Source organism: Athene cunicularia (assembly GCF_003259725.1).
Source record: "Athene cunicularia isolate RWA chromosome 14 unlocalized genomic scaffold, athCun1 chr14_part1, whole genome shotgun sequence".
NCBI classification, from domain to species: Eukaryota; Metazoa; Chordata; class Aves; order Strigiformes; family Strigidae; genus Athene; species Athene cunicularia.
Window position 1 is genome coordinate 16,054,990 of NW_020799118.1, and position 17,418 is coordinate 16,072,407.

Here is a 17,418-nt window from a genome sequence, read left to right on the forward strand (position 1 = left end):
TCCAACTGCTTTCTATTCTGGATATAGGCAAGTGTGTGCTCCCACACTTGGTTATTACTGCTTGCAAAGAGCAGGTCTGGATTGACCCAAAGGTTTGGAAATTGTGCTAGCGAATAGGAATAATTCAGAGGATGGTGAAGGAACATTGCCAAGACTTGAGAAATTAATATTTGGTTTCTGCACTCATCACGGACTCATGGACTTAGTGGTTGGGCAGCACCTGTTCTCTGTCAGTGCCTTGGTTGCTGTCTCAGTAACTGGCCCCATGGAAGGAGAATTCAAAGCTCTCCACACCACCACTGTCTACTGCAGGCACAGGGCTGCACAGATACATGCGTAGAAGTGTTTACAGGTCTGAAATCTTAGATTTTTTTACGTGCTGACAGTGTTTCTTAAGCTGCAGTGGGAAAGTCATTCTCAGTTCTATCCAAAACCTCTCCAGCTGCTTTTGTGGAAAGAGGGAATCTGGCAGCCAGATGGGCATTGCAGGCTAGGGAGGACACAGCACAGTCTGTCCATTCTCTGAACCAAATGGACACTGGAATTACATTACTTCAAGAGGAGGCTTCTGCATTGCTGCCTGATCTCTCTTGGCTAATTCAGACACCTAGCATCCCAGATTCATCTTGTTACAGGTCCCCTACAAGAGCTTGTATTTCCTGGCCTGTGAACACTCCACAGCCAACTTGAACTTCACTTACAAGCTGAAGATGCAGATATGAACATCCCACCTGGGCCATGTTGCTGGATGGTCCTTAACACTGTGCCTGATCCCAGAGACACTTGTGCCCAAATGTTCAACCCCTTTTGAGACTGAAGGGTTGAGACATGAACCCTCTGAAGAGGGGTGTGCTGAGAGGTGCCGCAATGTGTGTCCAAGTGCTGTGTTAAGCCCCTGCTGCTCGCTGGCAGCCCTGGGTGTGGAGGACAAGGAGTGATGGCTGGCTAGCACACACTGTTGCAGGTATCTTTTGCAGCCTGGTTCTTCCGAGTTGCTGATCATCTTCCTCTGTGAGTGATGCGTATATCACTTGACTGCTGGTACCCTCCCCTCTCCTCTCCAGCACGTAAGCCTCTGTGTGTGTACACCAGCTTTGACAGAAAGGGCCAACCCTGCTGCAGGCTTTCACCATTTGTCAGTATAAATTGCTGCTTCTTCCTATTGCATAGAGGAGATGCTGGTTCATTTGCCCAGAATCTGAACAGCACCTGAGGTGGCTTCTCCCCCCTTGTTCTTCCTCCCCCTGAGCCTGCAAGAAGAGCAGAACCTGCTGGCTGCAGCATGGCAACAGGCTCCCAAAACCACAGCTGATGCAGCAACAAATTTTGTGCAGTCTTGCATTCATCTGCTTGACCTGACATAACCTGGGAACAGAGCTGGAGAAGGTGCAGATGATCCAGGAGCAGGAAAGGGTGGACCATCTGTGAGGCTGGTGGAGTTCACTGTGCTTCAAAGCCTCTGTGCTCCATGCTGGCCCAGGCAGGCAAGCTGACCAAGCCAGCCCTTGGCCCTGCTTCACCCCAGGTCAGTAAAGCGTGGAGGGACGTGGCTCCAGAGCAGCAGGCTGTACCAAGCCATGTGAATGTTTTTTCCAGCACCTGGCAGTGAATGTGAATGCACTTGAAAGTTGCATGTGAGGCCAAGGACTAGGTGGAAAGAGTGAGTGTGTGCATATGTGTGCAAACTCCAGTACCCTGTTCATCTGGGTCCTTGCCCTGAGCTGCTCTGTGCATCGAGGTTCTCCTCTGGGATCAGTGTTCTTTGGAGGGGTTTTCAAATGTTATTCTTGAAGTAGAAAAAAAGACATTCAGGTTTGCCCTCTGCCTTCTGATCTCTTGTCACCAGTGGAGCAGGTTAAAACATAGCAGGGCTTGCTAGTTGGTGGCATTGGCTCTGGGAGGAACCTCCATCCTTGCCTTTCCCCTTGCTGCCAGATGACAATTGTAGCGTAGCTGTGGTGGCTTGATTACCGTGCCCTGATCCAACCATAGGCTGAACTCCAGGGACACTGGGAGTTGCCAGAGTTCCTCTCTCTCTTCCTCTGTCCCTTGGCAATCTTTCTTTCTTTCCGCAGATCAGTGCGAAGCTTGTTGGCTGGGTTATTAAGCATGAGCTGCTTTCCTGAGGCACAGGACTGGCTTAGCTTTTCATTAAGGCCTGTTAATCATCCTGAAGAGAGCCTGACAGCCCTTGGCGACGGACCACAGCGCCCTGCTGCCTTCATCTCACCGAGAGGCATGAGGTCCTGCTCGCGGTGCCCCGAGCGTGGCTGGCTGCTGCCGGGGGGGAGCTGCGTGGTCTGGTGTGGGACCATACCACAGCAGAGCTTGGCAGCGTGGGCTTGGGCCCTGAGAAGTTTCCTCGTTCACAGGAGGAGTGCCCAGCAGCAGCTCTACCAGGAGCTGGGGTGACAGCCCAGGAGAGGAAGAGGAAGCTGGGGGGCTCTGCTTCTTCCTTCTGCCAGGCTGCAGCCTCGCTCTCCTTAGTCTCAGACCTTATAGTCTTTCTCTCTCCCTCCATCTCAAATGGTACCAAGATCTTAATTACTGTTGTTTTTTTCTTAATTGCACCTTGGAGCTATGCCTTGATTTGTTTTTTCAGGGAGAATTTAGGGAAAAAGATGGTTGTTGCTCAGGCAAATAGCGGCCTGTGCCATGCAGCTTTTTATGGGCAGGGCTGGGAACTGGTGAGACAAAAAGAGAGAGGGGCTCAGCAGGGTCCTCCCACCTCCTTCCCCACGGTTGTGCCTGCATTGCGATAGCTCCCACCACTCTACAACCCCTGCAGGGCCATGCGAGAGGGCAGACAGCCCTCTTCACACTTGTGTGGCACTCTCCAACAGTATTTTTCCTTTCAGGCCTCAAAGGCAGCATATAGCTTTGAATTTCCTTTTCATCCTGGGAAAAAAAGATTTAATTTACTTTCTGAAAGTACAGGGTGGTGTTTTGGAGCTGAGCTGGTGACGCCAGCCGTGGAAGTGAGGTGGGGGTGTGAAGTTGCTCACAGAGCATCACCTGCAGCTCCTCAGTTCTGTCCCATGCCATACTCTCCAGATGTGAGATGTCCTAAGAGATGTCCTCTAGTCCATTCTCTCCCACATTTAATCTGAAATCCTTCCACTCTGAGCTCTTCTGGCCATCTCTCCTGCTTTTCCTGACCTAAGCATTATAGATAATCATTGATACGAAGCTGTTCCCATCCTGGTGTTTCTGGGCAGACACCACGTGGGCAGGCAGGAATTCCTGTGCACAGGGGTGGATAGCAGATATCCCCCTTGGCCTTGGTGAGAAGGATTGATGGCCAGGCTTGGGGCCTAGCAGCTCCTCAGTGGAGATGGTTAAGAGGCAGTAACATAGGAGGGAGCTCAGAGGACAACCTCTCCATCATTGGATCAGAGGGAGTGGCACACATCCTTGATGGAGCCAAAAAGGACATCTCTCCTTGGTATGTTAGCCTTGTTTAGGCCTCAGCAATGTGTCTGACATAGCGCTTGAGGATGTGGTGTAGTTGAGAACTGTCAGTGTTAGGTTAAGGGTTGGACTAGGTGATCTTCAAGGTCTTTTCCAACCTAGATGATTCTGTGACTCTGTGAAGACAGCAAAGCCTTGCCCTTCTTCCTCTCTGGGCAAAAGACATGGTGAAGGGGATGTCCTGTGACCTCCCTGGGTGCCATTTATTGGCTACTGAGAGAGGTATTAACCCCGTGCTGTTCTTCCCTGGGGTCTTCTCCTAGTTCATTGCTGTTACCAACTTTTCTGCCCCTTTTGAAGGGGACACTTTCTGTTGGCTTTTTAAATTAAAACCTGTCATGATTTGAAATGAATTGGCATAACAGTAATAGTAAAGAAAATCATCTTCCCAGCTGTTCCTGGCCAGTATCTTGCTAGTCCTCCTAGATCTGGCATGTTGGTCATAAATCCTCTCTCTGTTGTTGTTGATGTCCCCTGATTTCTATGCATCTTGTGCAAGCCTTACTTCAGCAGAGGCTTGGACGTCTGTGCTCCTGATGGGAGTGGTACCTATATGATGTGTTCTGCTCTCTTGTTCCATGTTAAACTGCTCACCAGTTTGTCCAGATCAGCAGGGAGCCCTCATGACTGGAAGAGGAGAGGCTGCCTCTAAGGTGTGATTTGTCTTTGTACTGCTCTAGGTGTGTTTGTCCTTGGGTTCCTTGCGGGCGCAGAAGGCCATTGGTGCTCCTGGTATCTCCCACCCTTCTCCGGGCACACCTTGAGGTTTAAAGGATGTTGCTCCATGGAGGGCTTGTGCTACAGCTCATCCCAGAGCATTTGGTGTCTCACTGGTCCCTGATGGGTTCATGATCAGAGTGGCAGCATTCCGTTAGTCCTTGATGTGCTGATGTTGCCAGGGCTATGTTTGCTCTGTAATAATCTCTTCTCCTTCCATCTTCAAAGTGCTAGAGTTTTTTGGGCTGAGAGTTGAGGCTGAATGCTGCAGCCAGGTTGGCAGGCGTCACTCCTCTTCTGCCAGATCTGCACTTGTTTGGCCTTTGGCCGTAGCCTGCCTTGCTGCCTGGCGGCTGAACCACTCTCCCCTCAACCTGATTCACCTTTTCACTTCATCTGTATTACCAACCAGGGAAGGTGTCTACCATGATTGACCCCTCATAAGCTCTTGAGAAGCTTTCCAGGAAGGATTTATGGGCCAGTCAGGGAATGATTAAATAAGTTTTTGCAGTCCCTGCCCTTCCTTCAAAGTCTTCCTTCCTAACCAAGGGGATCTTTTCAGAGTTTGAAATTCTTCATTCTTTTCTGCAGAAGCATTCAGGCTTCTCCACATGTGAATAATTGCAAGCTCGCTCCTGCTGGGGCCGTTGAAGTGAAACCACAATGCACATTTGTACTAAACCTGTTCTCAACATGAGCGAGTGAGCGGGGCTCCGGGGCACCCACCAGCGTACATATGCAGCGAGCGCCACATACAGCGAGGAACATCCCTGGTGCAGGCGTTTGAGTCTTTTCCCTGACTGCTGGGGTGTGGGATCAGCCCTCTTCCTTAGTGGCTGATACTGAGTTTTTGTTCTGTCATCTCAGTGTGGAAAGTCGAAGGTCTAGGAGGTTTGTTTGGTGTTCATGGGCATTGCCACCCGATGGATGCTGGCTGGAGATTGCTGTGGAAGTTGGGTTGGCAGCAGGTCGTTTCCATGAAAACCTTTCCAGAAAATATAATTCCCAAATTCCCTTTTGCTGCTTCCAGAAAAACTTTCCCCAGGTATGCTGGTCTGTGGGATTGATTTCAATGGAGTCTGAATCTTCCTTCATTTTATATGCTCATGAATTTTGATGGACAATTTTATGTGTGAAACTTTCTGGGACAATACTCAGACCAAAGATGGAGTGAAATTACAAAAAAATATATGGGGTTGCTGAACCATTTTTTACCAGGCTTTCTAAAGAACAAAACTACTGTTCTCTAAGTGCTTTCTTGCTAAGTGCTTTTTGTAGCTGAAGCTACTAGTATCCAGCATAACTGGGGTCCATCAGTCTTCTAGGGTTCAGGCCTTTCTGGTCTATTGTTTTTTTAACAAAATTTTTTTTAAAAATTGAGTTCTTATGTTGTGTTTGCTGGAGGACTGTGGTCCTTTTTCCCCTGAAAGAGCTGTTTTTATGGGAGCTGCAGGCATGCTGAGGTGCTCCCAAATGTTTTAGCAGAACCAGGGTATCTGCAGAGATCTTTTGGGCTTTCTACAGCCAAATTATACCAATTTCATGCAACTGTGACAAAACTCTATAAAACTGGTGTACCTCCATTGTGTATTGGCTCTTAAGTGGGTTCAGATATCCACTGTAGGTGGATTTCAGTCAAAGTCTGTGCTGTGTAGTCAAAGTAAGGCAAGAAATGGATTGACTCCATTTGGTTCATCATCACCTTGAGCCAAATCAACATATTATGACATTATTGAACCTATTTAAGCATATACATAGTATGGTGCTGGCTTGAGATAATGACACATTTTCCTCACCTAATATAATACCTGGGTGCAATTGGAGCTTGATATTGTTTGCTCTTAATTTCCCCAGATACCCAAAAGACCAGGGAAATTAGATACAGAAAAGGTAAATAAAGCAATTGAGTACAGGAATGATGGCAGCAGTAGCGCTCTGCTAAATTGGTTTCTTTGAAGTGAACTGTGATTGCAACTGCAGAAATTTCCCATGCTTGCATGCAGGGAGGCAAGATGAGGTTATTAATTATAACAACAGGCTGGAATTGATCTTAATGTGAAACAGCGTAGCTTGAGAGGAGCTGAGGCTGTGCTGGTGGCAGTCTCCAGGGCTGGGGCTTCAGAGGGACCTTCCTGGAGTGTTCTTCTACAAGCCTTGCTGCAGCAGAGCAAGTCCTGTGATGATCCTGTGCAACTGGGTGCCAGTTTTACACATTCCCCGTGCCTCCACCCTGAGTTTTGAAGAGGTCACATTGCCATTGGCCATCTCGCCTGGGCCCTGCATTCTGATAACCTTGGGTTGGTGCAGGAGGTGCTTCTTTAGGGTGAGACACCTGGACCCTCATCGAAAGCTTGTGAATCCAGAGCTTGCAGAAACTCATGACATTTGAGCAAAGCTAGAACTTGGACTTTACTGGCCTCCTTGAAATACTCGGTCTGCCTCTTCCTTTTGTATCCCCAGGGATTCTTCTTGTTGCCCTGGCAGAGATTTGGGTAACCTATTCATTAGTAGAGGAGCCTTTGAGAATGGTCTTGTCTCAGCATGCCTATACTGCACAGTGCCCTGCCAGCCAAACTGGTTTTGTTCTGAAAACTGGTATCTTACAACACCGAGACAATTAACTTATATTAAAGGCTAATGGTGCACATCCTGTTTTTCTCACAAGGCAAGCCTTCCAGATTCTGATTCTGCTTTGATGATTTTGCATGAAGAACGATAAAAATCTCTTGTCTCCAGTCCATAAGTTTAGGATAACGCTGCCTGTATATCCTTAGCCTTGGAGGAAAGCTAATCTGAGGCCTGCTCCATCCAGACATGTGTCACTTTGCATTCGTGGTGCTGGGCCTGCAACGCCAGTGACCACGTATTCAGATGGGCAGATCCCTACAAAGACTCTGCTCCTTCTCTCATTCTTCTGGGCCAAACCCAGCAAGGGATTTCAGCTGTGAAGAGGACCCTCCAAGTGATGACGGTCTTCTCAACTTCCTTCCTTCATCAAGCAAGACTTTGGTGCATGTTACAGGAGCTTTCAGAGTGCTCCTGTCCCAGCTGTGTCTCTGCCCTCCTCCTACTTCCCACTGCACTCTTGACAGGTTCTTGAGGCCTCTTCATGGCCAGCAGATGTTCCATTTGGATCCTTCACAAGCAGTTGTACTTGCAGAGCATTGCCTTGGAAGTCCTTTCTTCTCTGTCCGACAGCAAAATGTCCCCTCTCACCCACCATTATCATCTGTCTGTCTTAAGCCCTGGTTTTGGGGAGATGACGCCACACTAAATTGCAGGGAAAGCTGCAGTTTGAGAGCATGTTCTGTGGTTTTGTTGCCTGACACAAAAATATACTGCTGAATGAACTCCATACATCTGGAGCCAGTGATTTTTTTCTCAGACTTCTCATTAGCAGAGTTCAGTTTTCCCCTGGGAACTTCTCACTGAAACGCACAGCCTCTTTTCTCCCTGGCTGGTGGAGCACATCTGAGCTGGCGGAGCTGTGTCCAGCGTGGGAAAACTAGAAGCTAAATAGAAACTGTGCAAAAACCCTCTTGAGATTTGGTGCAATGGGACCAAGAAATTCCCAGGAACTGGAGTGCGTCATCAGCTTGAAAAACTCTGAGCCTCTTGGCACCTTCTGGGGAGGGTTATGTGGTGTTGATGGGTCTTTAATGGACCCGTTCACCATCAAGTGCTCACCCTTGCACAGTTTCCTGCTGCAGAATTAGAATTTTTTTTCCCCTTCTTCTTTGATGACTGATTTTCATCTGTCACCATTGTCCTGCTTCAATTCATTGCAAGTTATTACCAGTGGGAAATGCTATTTTCTGCATAAATGTAATTGTCCTGCCCCAGTGAATGGTCAGGAGTGCTGATACTGGGCAGGGAGGAGGTAACCTTCAGAAAGAAGGGGTGTCCTAGCCAGAGGAGAGTTTGGCATGGATCGGGCTGATCCCTCAGCTCTTTTGCCTTTCCCTATTTAAGTTGTGTTTCTGGGAACTTCTTGACAGTTTGTCCTGGATTGACTCTAAAGAGTGAGAGCAGATACAAATATATAATAAAACTCTGGAGCACTTCAAAATTAATATTTCAGGATCAAGAAGTCTTAGTCATCAACCGCTTCAACAAAAGGATGCATTTGTGTAATTGTAGCTGTTGTGGTTCCCCTCCACGAGACTGATGGATCAAAGGGAATGGTGCAACCAGGAGCTCAGACCAAGGCCCCAGCTCCAGTCCCAGCTGGAGGAGCCACCTGGTGTGAGACAGAGGTTGCATGAAGAAGGTGATGTCCTTTTTTGGAGTTGGCTTTTCTATCTTCCTCTGACCTTGGTGTGATGATCCCAGTGCTGCTTCATGCAGGGGGCTGCAGGTTCTGGATGCTACAGGCCAGGTCTGCTCAGAGGCCAACCTCTGTCCTGGGCTGGACAGCCACTTGTAGTGGTGGTGCCTGGAACAACGTGAGGTGTCAGACATCATGATAAAGCCAAGCTATTCTAGCAAGAGTTTCTTTAAAAATTAGTTTTGTCCCCTTGTAGTTACCAGAAGGTGCTTTTGAAGTTGGCAGATTCCTGCTAGGGTGAAGCTGTGTTTTGTAGCAGCTTTTCAACCAGGGCTCCCTTAGCACTTTCTCAGCAACCCTGGGGGGAGGATTTGAACCACCAGCCCTGTTCTGCATGGTTGTTCAGACCCACACAGTACCAAACACCTCTCTGGTGCTGTGCAAGGGGAACAGGAGTGCAAGCCAGAAAGGTTTAGTTGTGAGACTGCTCCTGGTTCAGTGGAGGGAGAACTAAGATGGTCAGGGTGCCGGAGTGTGTGTCCTGCAAGGAGAGGATGAGGGAGCTGAGCTCATTCAGGCTGGAGGCGAGAAGGCTTCTGAGGTCTGCCAGTATCTACAGGGGCATCATCCAGAAGACAGAGACAGGCTGTTCACAGCCGTGTGTAGAAACAACAGGCATGGGACGAAACGGGAGAGGCTCAGACTGGGTGTAAGAAGCATTTTTCCCCAAGGACAGTTAGTAGAGTTTGCTACCCAGAGAGATTGTGTAGTCTCCATGTTTGGAGGTTTTCAAGAGCAGACTGTATAAACCCGAACAACCTGCTGTGATCTCTTAAGAGATGTAGCATGAAGCAGAAGTTTGGACTGGAGACTTTCTGAGGTCCTTCCTGACCTGAGTTATCCTGGGATCCTCCATGCTTGCTCTTGTCCAAGTGGGTGCTGCTTTCGCTCACAGATAGAGCGGTCCAGCAAGGTTCCTGGTTTGTGACATTGCAGTGGGCCTGCCTGGCACTGCCTGACGTGGCTGCTCTGATATGATCCTCCAAGAGACTGTGGGTGAGCGTAGGGGAGGTTTTCTTTGCTGTCTCTGCCCTTGCTCAGCAGATCTGTGCTGGTGCAAAGTGGGAGAAGAGGGCAAAGGCACAGGGCCCTTCTGGTGCTTCATTTTTGCCTGCACCTCTCTGAGATTGGGTGAAGGTCACTGGTATTGAAGCCAGTTTCATTTTCTTGTCTCACTTTGGAGGAGTGGGAAAGGCAGGATTTGGAAATACTTATGCAACCTGCCTTGTTTGTATGATGCTAGCAGAGAGCTTGAGAGCTTACTTCTATAGCCTTGGGGGTTTGGAAGTGTGAATCAGAGAAGGTTTTTCTCCACTGATGCTCCTATAGAAATTTGTAAAAAGTGGAAAGTCCTGGTTCATAGTTTTTCTGTGTTGCTCTGCCAGTATATCTGCTGCAACCTTCCCCTGGTCCAGCCTACCAGCCCTTGCCTGGCTCTGCAACAGTGAGTCAGCTCAGGCAACAGCATCTCCTTGCCTGGGCTTCATGATGTGCGGGCCATGATCCCAACCCACGTGCCCTTCTAACAGTTCAACTGCCAGAGCAATGCCGTGTGGTTCCTGACCTCCCGCACCCCCTCTGGACAGGCATGGACGTCTCCTGCTCCGGCAGCCTCTAGAGATGTGGTAGGTCAGCGTGGGAGGTGGCTCAGTCCTCTCTTAGGTCAGAGCACACTGTGCCATTGAAAGAAAGAGTTAAACAGAAAACAGCTGGATGGGGAGGAGGGGAAGCAATATGCAGCTCACAGACAGTTGAAGCAGGATTTTGTTTGGGTTTTTTGTGATTTTTTTTTTCTTCCACAGAGTTCTGGTGCTTTTTCTTGTCTTTGTTGAACAGGAGGATTTTGCTACAATGTGTTCTGTTTCAGAGAACTCAGGGTTTGTACATTACTGACTAGAACAATTGATTTTTGTTTATTTACTGTGGGAGAGAACCAAAGCAGTAAGTTTTAAGACTTTAGCTGTTCTGGAGGAGTTTTATTTAGAGAAACAGCCTGGTTCTGTTGCTGTGTGTGATTGACACAAGCTCCTATAATCCTGTTGCCGGTGTGGGCTCTGCAGTGGAGCCCTGGGATCTCTCGCTCCAGTGCCCAGGTCACCTCAAGCCATTTGCTCTAGCAGTCTGAGTTGCTTCTGGTCAGGGCTTGTTGCCATCTCCGGCCCTGGAGCTCAGCTGCACATCACCCAGGCTTGGCACATCACCAGCTCCCTGCCCATAGGAAAGACACAAACTGCAGGGTTTTGGGCGCTTCCCAGCCTCGCATCCTGCCCTGTTCCTTCCCATCTTGCCCTGCTCTGGTGAGGCTCCAGAATAGCCTTTGGTCCCAGGTGACACGCAAAGGTGGTGGAGACCCAGGCTTGTTCGGTGTCTGTGTAGGAACCAGGGCTCTGTAGCAACAGGACACGCAAGCTCAGCAGAGCCCTCTAAACTAAGCGATGGCTTAGCAGAGCCCTAGGAGGGAGACATCACTGTCCCAAAGTGGGTTTGGAAGGTGATGAGCTGGTGCCTTCTTAATCCCTTCCCTGTCTTGTCCTATCAATCCTGCTCCGCTTCAGTTAGAGGAAAGTTTCTGTGTGTCAGAGGGAAGCAAAGGGCTGTGATTTCCTTGCAGTGATTCTCCCTTCCCTCCTAATGACAGCCTTCCCCTGCCACCTCTGTGCTCTCAGAAACAGTGTCCAGAGGGAATCAGCCACACATCTTTTGGGCAACTATGCTGCCACATCCTGCCTGTGAAGGCTGCTGGGGTATCCCAGCCAACATCCCTCTCTAGAGGCTGTCACCTCGGCAGTGGGCTGTCTTTGGCACTCCTAAATCTGCAAGGCAGAGCGAGCAGTGAGATTCCCTGGGACCTGATCAGCATGCTGAAAGCTGCCTGCTTGGTTGAGTACCTTCTATATTCTTTTTTAAGTATTGCAATTACACTCTTAAGACTGCCAAAGTAGGTGCAGTCCTGCCAACATGATGGTGTCTCCTGCCAGCTGATGTGCACCCTGTTTTGGTTGGTTCCTGCGGTGGAAGCGTGGCCATGTGGGGCCAGCCCTGTCCATGCTGCTGGAGCTGTGGGCTCATGTGGCTCTTGCCCTTTTCTTGCGGTGTGCACCCAACGAGAGCCTCCGGCAGATCCCTGCTGCCTGCCCGCCGGGCTGCTGACAGCTTGTGTCATCATGCTCCCTGTAAAGTGCCCCCTTCCCAGGAAAAGCCCTGCTGTGGGTAGATGACTTTGCCAGGTCGCTGTGGAGTGGCTGTTTTTGAGAGGAGCTCCTCTCCTGCGCAGGCATCTGGGAAGGTGGCAGGTGATGTTTATCTCAGTTGCGTTTTCTGGGGCTGGAGAGCATGTGTGTTATCATACAGCAGATGGGTCTGGTGAATAGATGGTGAAGACAACTGCAGGCTTGTTGCCTGCTGTGAAAGGAGACAGCCAGGCTTTGCAGGGAGAAGTAGAGCCTGGACAGGCTGCGGTTGGGTTTCTCCTTCAGCCAGTTCATTTTTAAAAGGTAGGTGTTGCTGTAAGGCAGAGGCTGCTGTGGTGATCCACCATGTGCTGGTATGGGCTGTACCATGTAAGGACGGGTTCCAGCATTGTGCCCTCTGTGATCTTTGGACCCTTAAATTAAGTCTGGTGCTCCGGGCCAGGGACTTGAATTGTCCATCAGTCCTAGGCGGGAGTCTGGTGGGAGCAGGCTGTAGTCTGGTGTGCTACCAGTCATTAAGGCTGGGGAACCGGTGGCTTGTGGGGGACAGCTGAAGATGTGTGTCCATACCCTCTCCCGTTTCTGTGTATCTCCCACTAGCTTGCAGGGAAAACTGTGTGGCTGCCAGGCACCACGACATGGTGAAGCAGGCAGGGAAGTCTGCCAGAGCTTGTCACACTGGTGGCCTTGCCCCTGCAAGGGCTGCCACAGACCTTTGAGGGAAGAGCTGATGGCCTTTCCGGGAGGCTCTTTGCTTTTCCTGAGAGCTGTCAGTGCAGAAGGTCAAGTAGGTGGAAATCCCAGCAGCGGGCAGGACAGCGTTCCTGGAACGGACAGTGTTGGGAGCTGACTCCTGAGGCATGGGGGAGAGGAGGGGACCGGGATGGGTCAGTGCAGCCAGGAAGCATCATGTCTTGCATTGGAGCTTGGGGGAGAGCACTGCAGTGTCCTGGCTTCCACCTCCCTTCTTGCTGCCTGGAGCTTGGATCTCCTGCCTAGCCAACTGAAAGGGTGCTGCCTTCCCCAAGCCTGCACATTGTCACTGATGCCCCCCTCATGTGGTACTTCTGTCTTTTAGGTTATCACGGTTTCTTCCTTCTCCCTGTTGGTATGGGAAGGGACAAGGTGATTTCTTTCTATGGTCCTGTGGTTGCATGGCTAGAAGCCTTTGCCTGCTGAGTAGGACCCTGGGTGTGAGAGCAATGTCTGCAGCAGGAAGATTGTGGTTGGAAGGTCCTGATCTGCAGTAAGCAGGGCAGCATCTGTGTTTAGGGGTGGATTTTTTGAAGCCGTTGCTCTCCAGCGTGGTAGCAGCATGGGATGATGCAGGATGAATGTGGATGGCACAGGTTGCTGACAGCCTTTGCTTGCCTTTTGCTGATGCCTGTGGTTTGATGAACCTCATCCAGTAAGACGAATGGATGTGACAGGATCACGGTGCCCTTCATGGCCCCATTTGCTTCCCTGCCTCTGCTGGAGCTGGGCACACAGCTCCTTCCCTTTCTGTGCCTGAGGAGTGATCTCCCTTTCAGATAGCTCTGGGCATGGTGCTGCCACGGGAGAGAGGACTGTACAGTGGATCACAGCTGTAGGACTTCAGGCAGAAAAATCAATGTTTATATTTCTCTTAGCTGGGAAAGATTCCTTAAATAACTTCAGTAAATAAATACCTTCTAAAGTTCAAACTTATGGTATATGAACCAGAATGAATTTTCTCTCTTGCAATAAAATGGATTTCTTGAGTTCGGGCTTTATTTAGAGAAATGTTTGATTTAAGAAGGGAGTTGAAGGTTGTGTCTGATCTCTTTGTGAGGGCGAGCTGCTCTTCCAATAGCTCTAGAGCATGGTCTGGAAATGTGGTTGGATTGCTGCTGCTGCTGGAGCATTCCCAGGAGAGTTTCTCATGTACCCAGTCAAACGGAGGGTCACTCTCCTCCTCCCTGGGGTGATTCTTGCTGCGTCCTCTGTCCCTTCAAGACCCCGCTGCTGCAATGCAGTCTGCTCAGCTGCCTTGGGAGGCTGGTTGTGCAGGTGCTGCTGCCTGGGATGCTGGAGGCCAGCCAGGACCCAGTTCCCTCCGCAGACTGCACCATCATAGCTTTCTGCGCCTGCCCTCTATGGCACTAAACATCGTCTTTACCTTCTGTGTTCCAGCTGATGTTGTAGTTGAACTTGGTTGTTGAAGGGACTCTAGAGAGGAGCCAGTGGTGAGCCTGCTGGGAGTGCAGCTCCCATGATTTAGGCTGCTCGTTCCTTGGTCTGGCATGGCCTGAATTCCTTGCTCCCAGGAAGAGCTAAGGGTATGGTGTGGCCTCAGAGGCTTCTCCTGCACAGCTGGCCCAGCTCAGGGTCTTGGGCAAGCAGGGCGGGGTAGAAGGCGTTGGAAGGTGACCAGCTCAGCTGGAGAGGGGTGCAGCTGGCCTGGAGCTTGAGTTCAAGGTTGAGACTTTAGACTTTGGCTGCGTTATCTGGAAGCAGGAGTCCACGGAGGGAGGGCTCTGGGCTCATGCTGCACATTTACCTGAAGAATTGTTTTATCCTTGTGTGAAGGAGGAGGAAGCAGAAAGCTCTTTTTCAGCCCCGCCTTTGCTCAAAGCTCCAGGAAATGACCCTGATCAGAGGGCACCATGCAGGGCTAGGATTCCTTCTGTGTTTGTCAGCCTGCGTGCAAGCATGGCACTGCCTTCCTGAAAGCGCCAAAAGGACCGCAGTGAAGGAGAGCTGCTCCCTTGCAAGCTCAAAGGTTGCTGTGGCCTGTGGAGCTGGTGCTGGTGCTGCGCTTCGCTTTCTGAAAATTGAACCTGCCCAGAAAACATTATTGCGTCTTTCTGCCCTGGAATGAGGTGGCTCTGGCATACATTGGACCCATTCCCTCATCAGGGTTTCAGGCATTCCCGAGCAACACTGGAGGTTGAAACGGAGGGCTTGTGCTGAGGGCAGGGCTTTGTGCCCTCTCCGCTTCCCAGGTAAGCAGGGCAGGAGCTGGAGCTGGGACACGGTGTTCCTCAGTGCTGAGCTCAGAACCTGCCGGTGAGCTGGTTCACCACAACCTGCTTTGGCTCCAGCATGGAGCTGCTGCTCGCAGGCTGGCTCGGCCAGGCTTCTGGCCCTGAAGCCTATAGCCAGATAAAAGCACCACCATGCACCACAACCTGTTTTTTTTCCTTTGTGGTGTCTAGTGCAGTATAACACAGTTATCCCAGTGGGGATAAGTGTTGTGCCCACAGTGGTGAGCCAAAAGCAGGGGAGAGAGACAGCAACAGAAAGTGAAATGGAGGTGGGCTGGAGTGACACTGAAGAAGGAAAGACTTGACCCTGGGAACAGCAAGAAGGCAGAACAGGGTGTCACCTCCTCCAGAGAGTTAAAAACGAGCTGCAGACGTATAAAATTGTTGAGGTTGGGTTCAGAGGCAGTGTGCTTGCTCACCAGGGCACATGAGACCGGGGTGGGATTGTGGTGCTGTTTCTTGTGCCCTTCCTGAAGTGTTTTGGGTGGAAGCCAGCTCATTGCTGTCCACTTGGCAAAACTGGTTGTCAGTGCCAGAGGAACAAGTGCCCAGAGAGCAATGACTGGATTTCTGGTTGCTCTCTCCCTGGAAGCAAGGTCCTGACCATACCAGCCCAGGAAACGCTTGGTACCCCCATGTATGAGGTGGCCTTGACCTCACTCTGTCGTCTTCTTTCTTCCAGCCACTCCCACTCTCCCGGCTCCATGGCTGCTGTCCGCGAGTGGTCCTGCACCCGCTGCACCTTTCTGAACCCTGTTGGCCAGCGGCAGTGCTCCATCTGTGAAGCCCCCCGCCAGAAACCCGACCTCAACCACATCCTGCGGCTCAGCGTGGAGGAACAGAAATGGGCTTGTGCCCGCTGCACCTTCAGGAACTTTCTGGGCAAGGAAACATGTGAAGTATGCGGCTTCACCCCAGAACCAGGCCCCAGCGGCTCCCCTTTGCCCGTCATCAATGGAATCTTGCCCAAGCCCACCGTGCTTGTGGAGCCCAAGGGCACGTCCAAGGAGGAGGCTGCCAAGGCAGAAAGCAGCAGCGAGGACTCAGAGGGGAAGAGCCCTGATGAAGTGGAGCTGGAGAGTGGCTGGGCTTGCCAGCGCTGTACACTGCACAACACGCCGGTGGCCAATTCCTGCTCGGCCTGTGGTGGCCCACGCAAGCTCTCCCTGCCCAAGATCCCACCAGAGGCGCTGGTCGTCCCTGAAGTCATCACTCCAGCTGGATTTCACATGGCTCCCTCTACCCCGCAGCCTTTAGTCTCTGCAGAGATCTCTGATGGTGACGCCGTGGCCACCCCAGGCCCAGTGGCTATGGAACAAGAGGCCCAGAAGATATCAGCCTTCAGTCCCTTCTCCCCAGGGCTCCAGAACAACCCTGTGCCCCGAAGCCGCCGGGAGGTGCCCCCCCAGCTGCAGATGCCGGGGCCTGAAGCCTCCCCACCTGTGGCTCAGAGTGCAGCAGGGCAAAAGGGCTCTCCACAGGGTCAGGCCAGGGCTGCCCCGGCTGCCCGCTTCCAGGAGCTGCTGTCCAACAAACGGCTGAGCGTGCTGGAGGAGGAGATGGAGGTCAGTCCGTCCCACTGGAAGTGCAGCTCTTGCTCCCTGCTTAACTCCGCCGGGGCCAGCAAATGCGAGGCTTGCAGCACCCAGAAAAGCAGTGACACCATCAATCTGGTGGGGGACTCGGTGCGATTCACCCCATGCAGCCCCTCCAGCCCTGACTTCACCACCTGGTCCTGTTCCAAGTGCACCCTCAAGAACCCCACCCTGGCCCAGAAGTGCAAAGCCTGCGGCTCCTCCAAGCTGCATGGCTTCCAGGAGCACGGGACGCAGGGCGAGCCGTCCCCCCGCTGCTCCGACTGCGGGGCTTGTGACAAGGGCAGCTGCTCCTCCTGTGGGGGCAGGGCCCCGTCTGCCCGCAAGGTTGCCCGTCTCTTCCCGTCCCAGCTGCCTGCTGGCCAGGAGAGGCCGGGCCAGTGGGCTTGTCCCGCTTGCACCTTGCTCAATGAGCTCAAGGCCAAGCACTGCGTGGCCTGCCATACCCCCCAGCAGTACGTGGCCCAGCGCAAGGGCCTCAAGCCCCTGAAGAGACGGGAGAGCATGCACGTGGAGAAGAGGCGGCAGACAGACGAGGGAGAGGCCAAAGCCCTGTGGGAAAACATCGTGACCTTCTGCCGGGAGGTGAGTGCTTGCTGAACTTAGTCTTGCTCCTGGTTTCACTTAGCAGGGTCATTTTTCGTGCCTACCCCATGGGTCTGGGGCATCCTTGTCACAGGCAAGCTGCCTTCTGTGTCTTGTTCCAGAGAAGGTCTTCACCTGCAACAGCTGGATGCTGGTTGTTAACACTGAAACGTAATATCTTAAATTGGTGCGAGATAATCTGTAGGGTGAAGGTGTCCCATCTAGTTCACTTTCAATCCAAGGGTGAGGAAGTCTTGAGTGTTAACTCTGAAACCTAGTGATATTTTAAATCAGTGAGAGAGAACATCTGAGTTTTGAACATCTTAGTCTGGAGAAGAGGAGGCTGAGGGGGACCTCTTGGCCCTCTACAACTCCCTGACAGGAGGGTGCAGAGAGGGGGGATGAATTTCTTGAACCAAGTAACAAGCAACATGACAAGAGGGAATGGCCCCAAGTTGCGCCAGGAAAGGTTTAGACTAGATATTAGGAAGCATTTCTTTGCAGAAGGGGCTGTTGGGCGTTGG

At 51.3% G+C, this 17,418-nt stretch overlaps 1 protein-coding gene across 12 annotated transcripts in view; it reads left to right on the forward strand.

Annotated features, from left to right (window-relative positions):
• CAPN15 (calpain 15) overlaps nt 1-17,418 on the forward strand; it is a 53,640-nt gene that overhangs the window by 24,151 nt on the left and 12,071 nt on the right. For 11 of the 12 annotated variants that reach the window (XM_026858712.1, XM_026858715.1, XM_026858713.1 and 8 more), the window contains one exon: nt 15,397-16,894. In XM_026858712.1, coding sequence (XP_026714513.1) covers nt 15,397-16,894 — 1,498 coding nt within the window. Of the gene's footprint in view, nt 1-10,044; nt 10,141-15,396; nt 16,895-17,418 lie in introns of those variants that run through there. The other variant, XM_026858720.1, reaches the window with a different exon arrangement.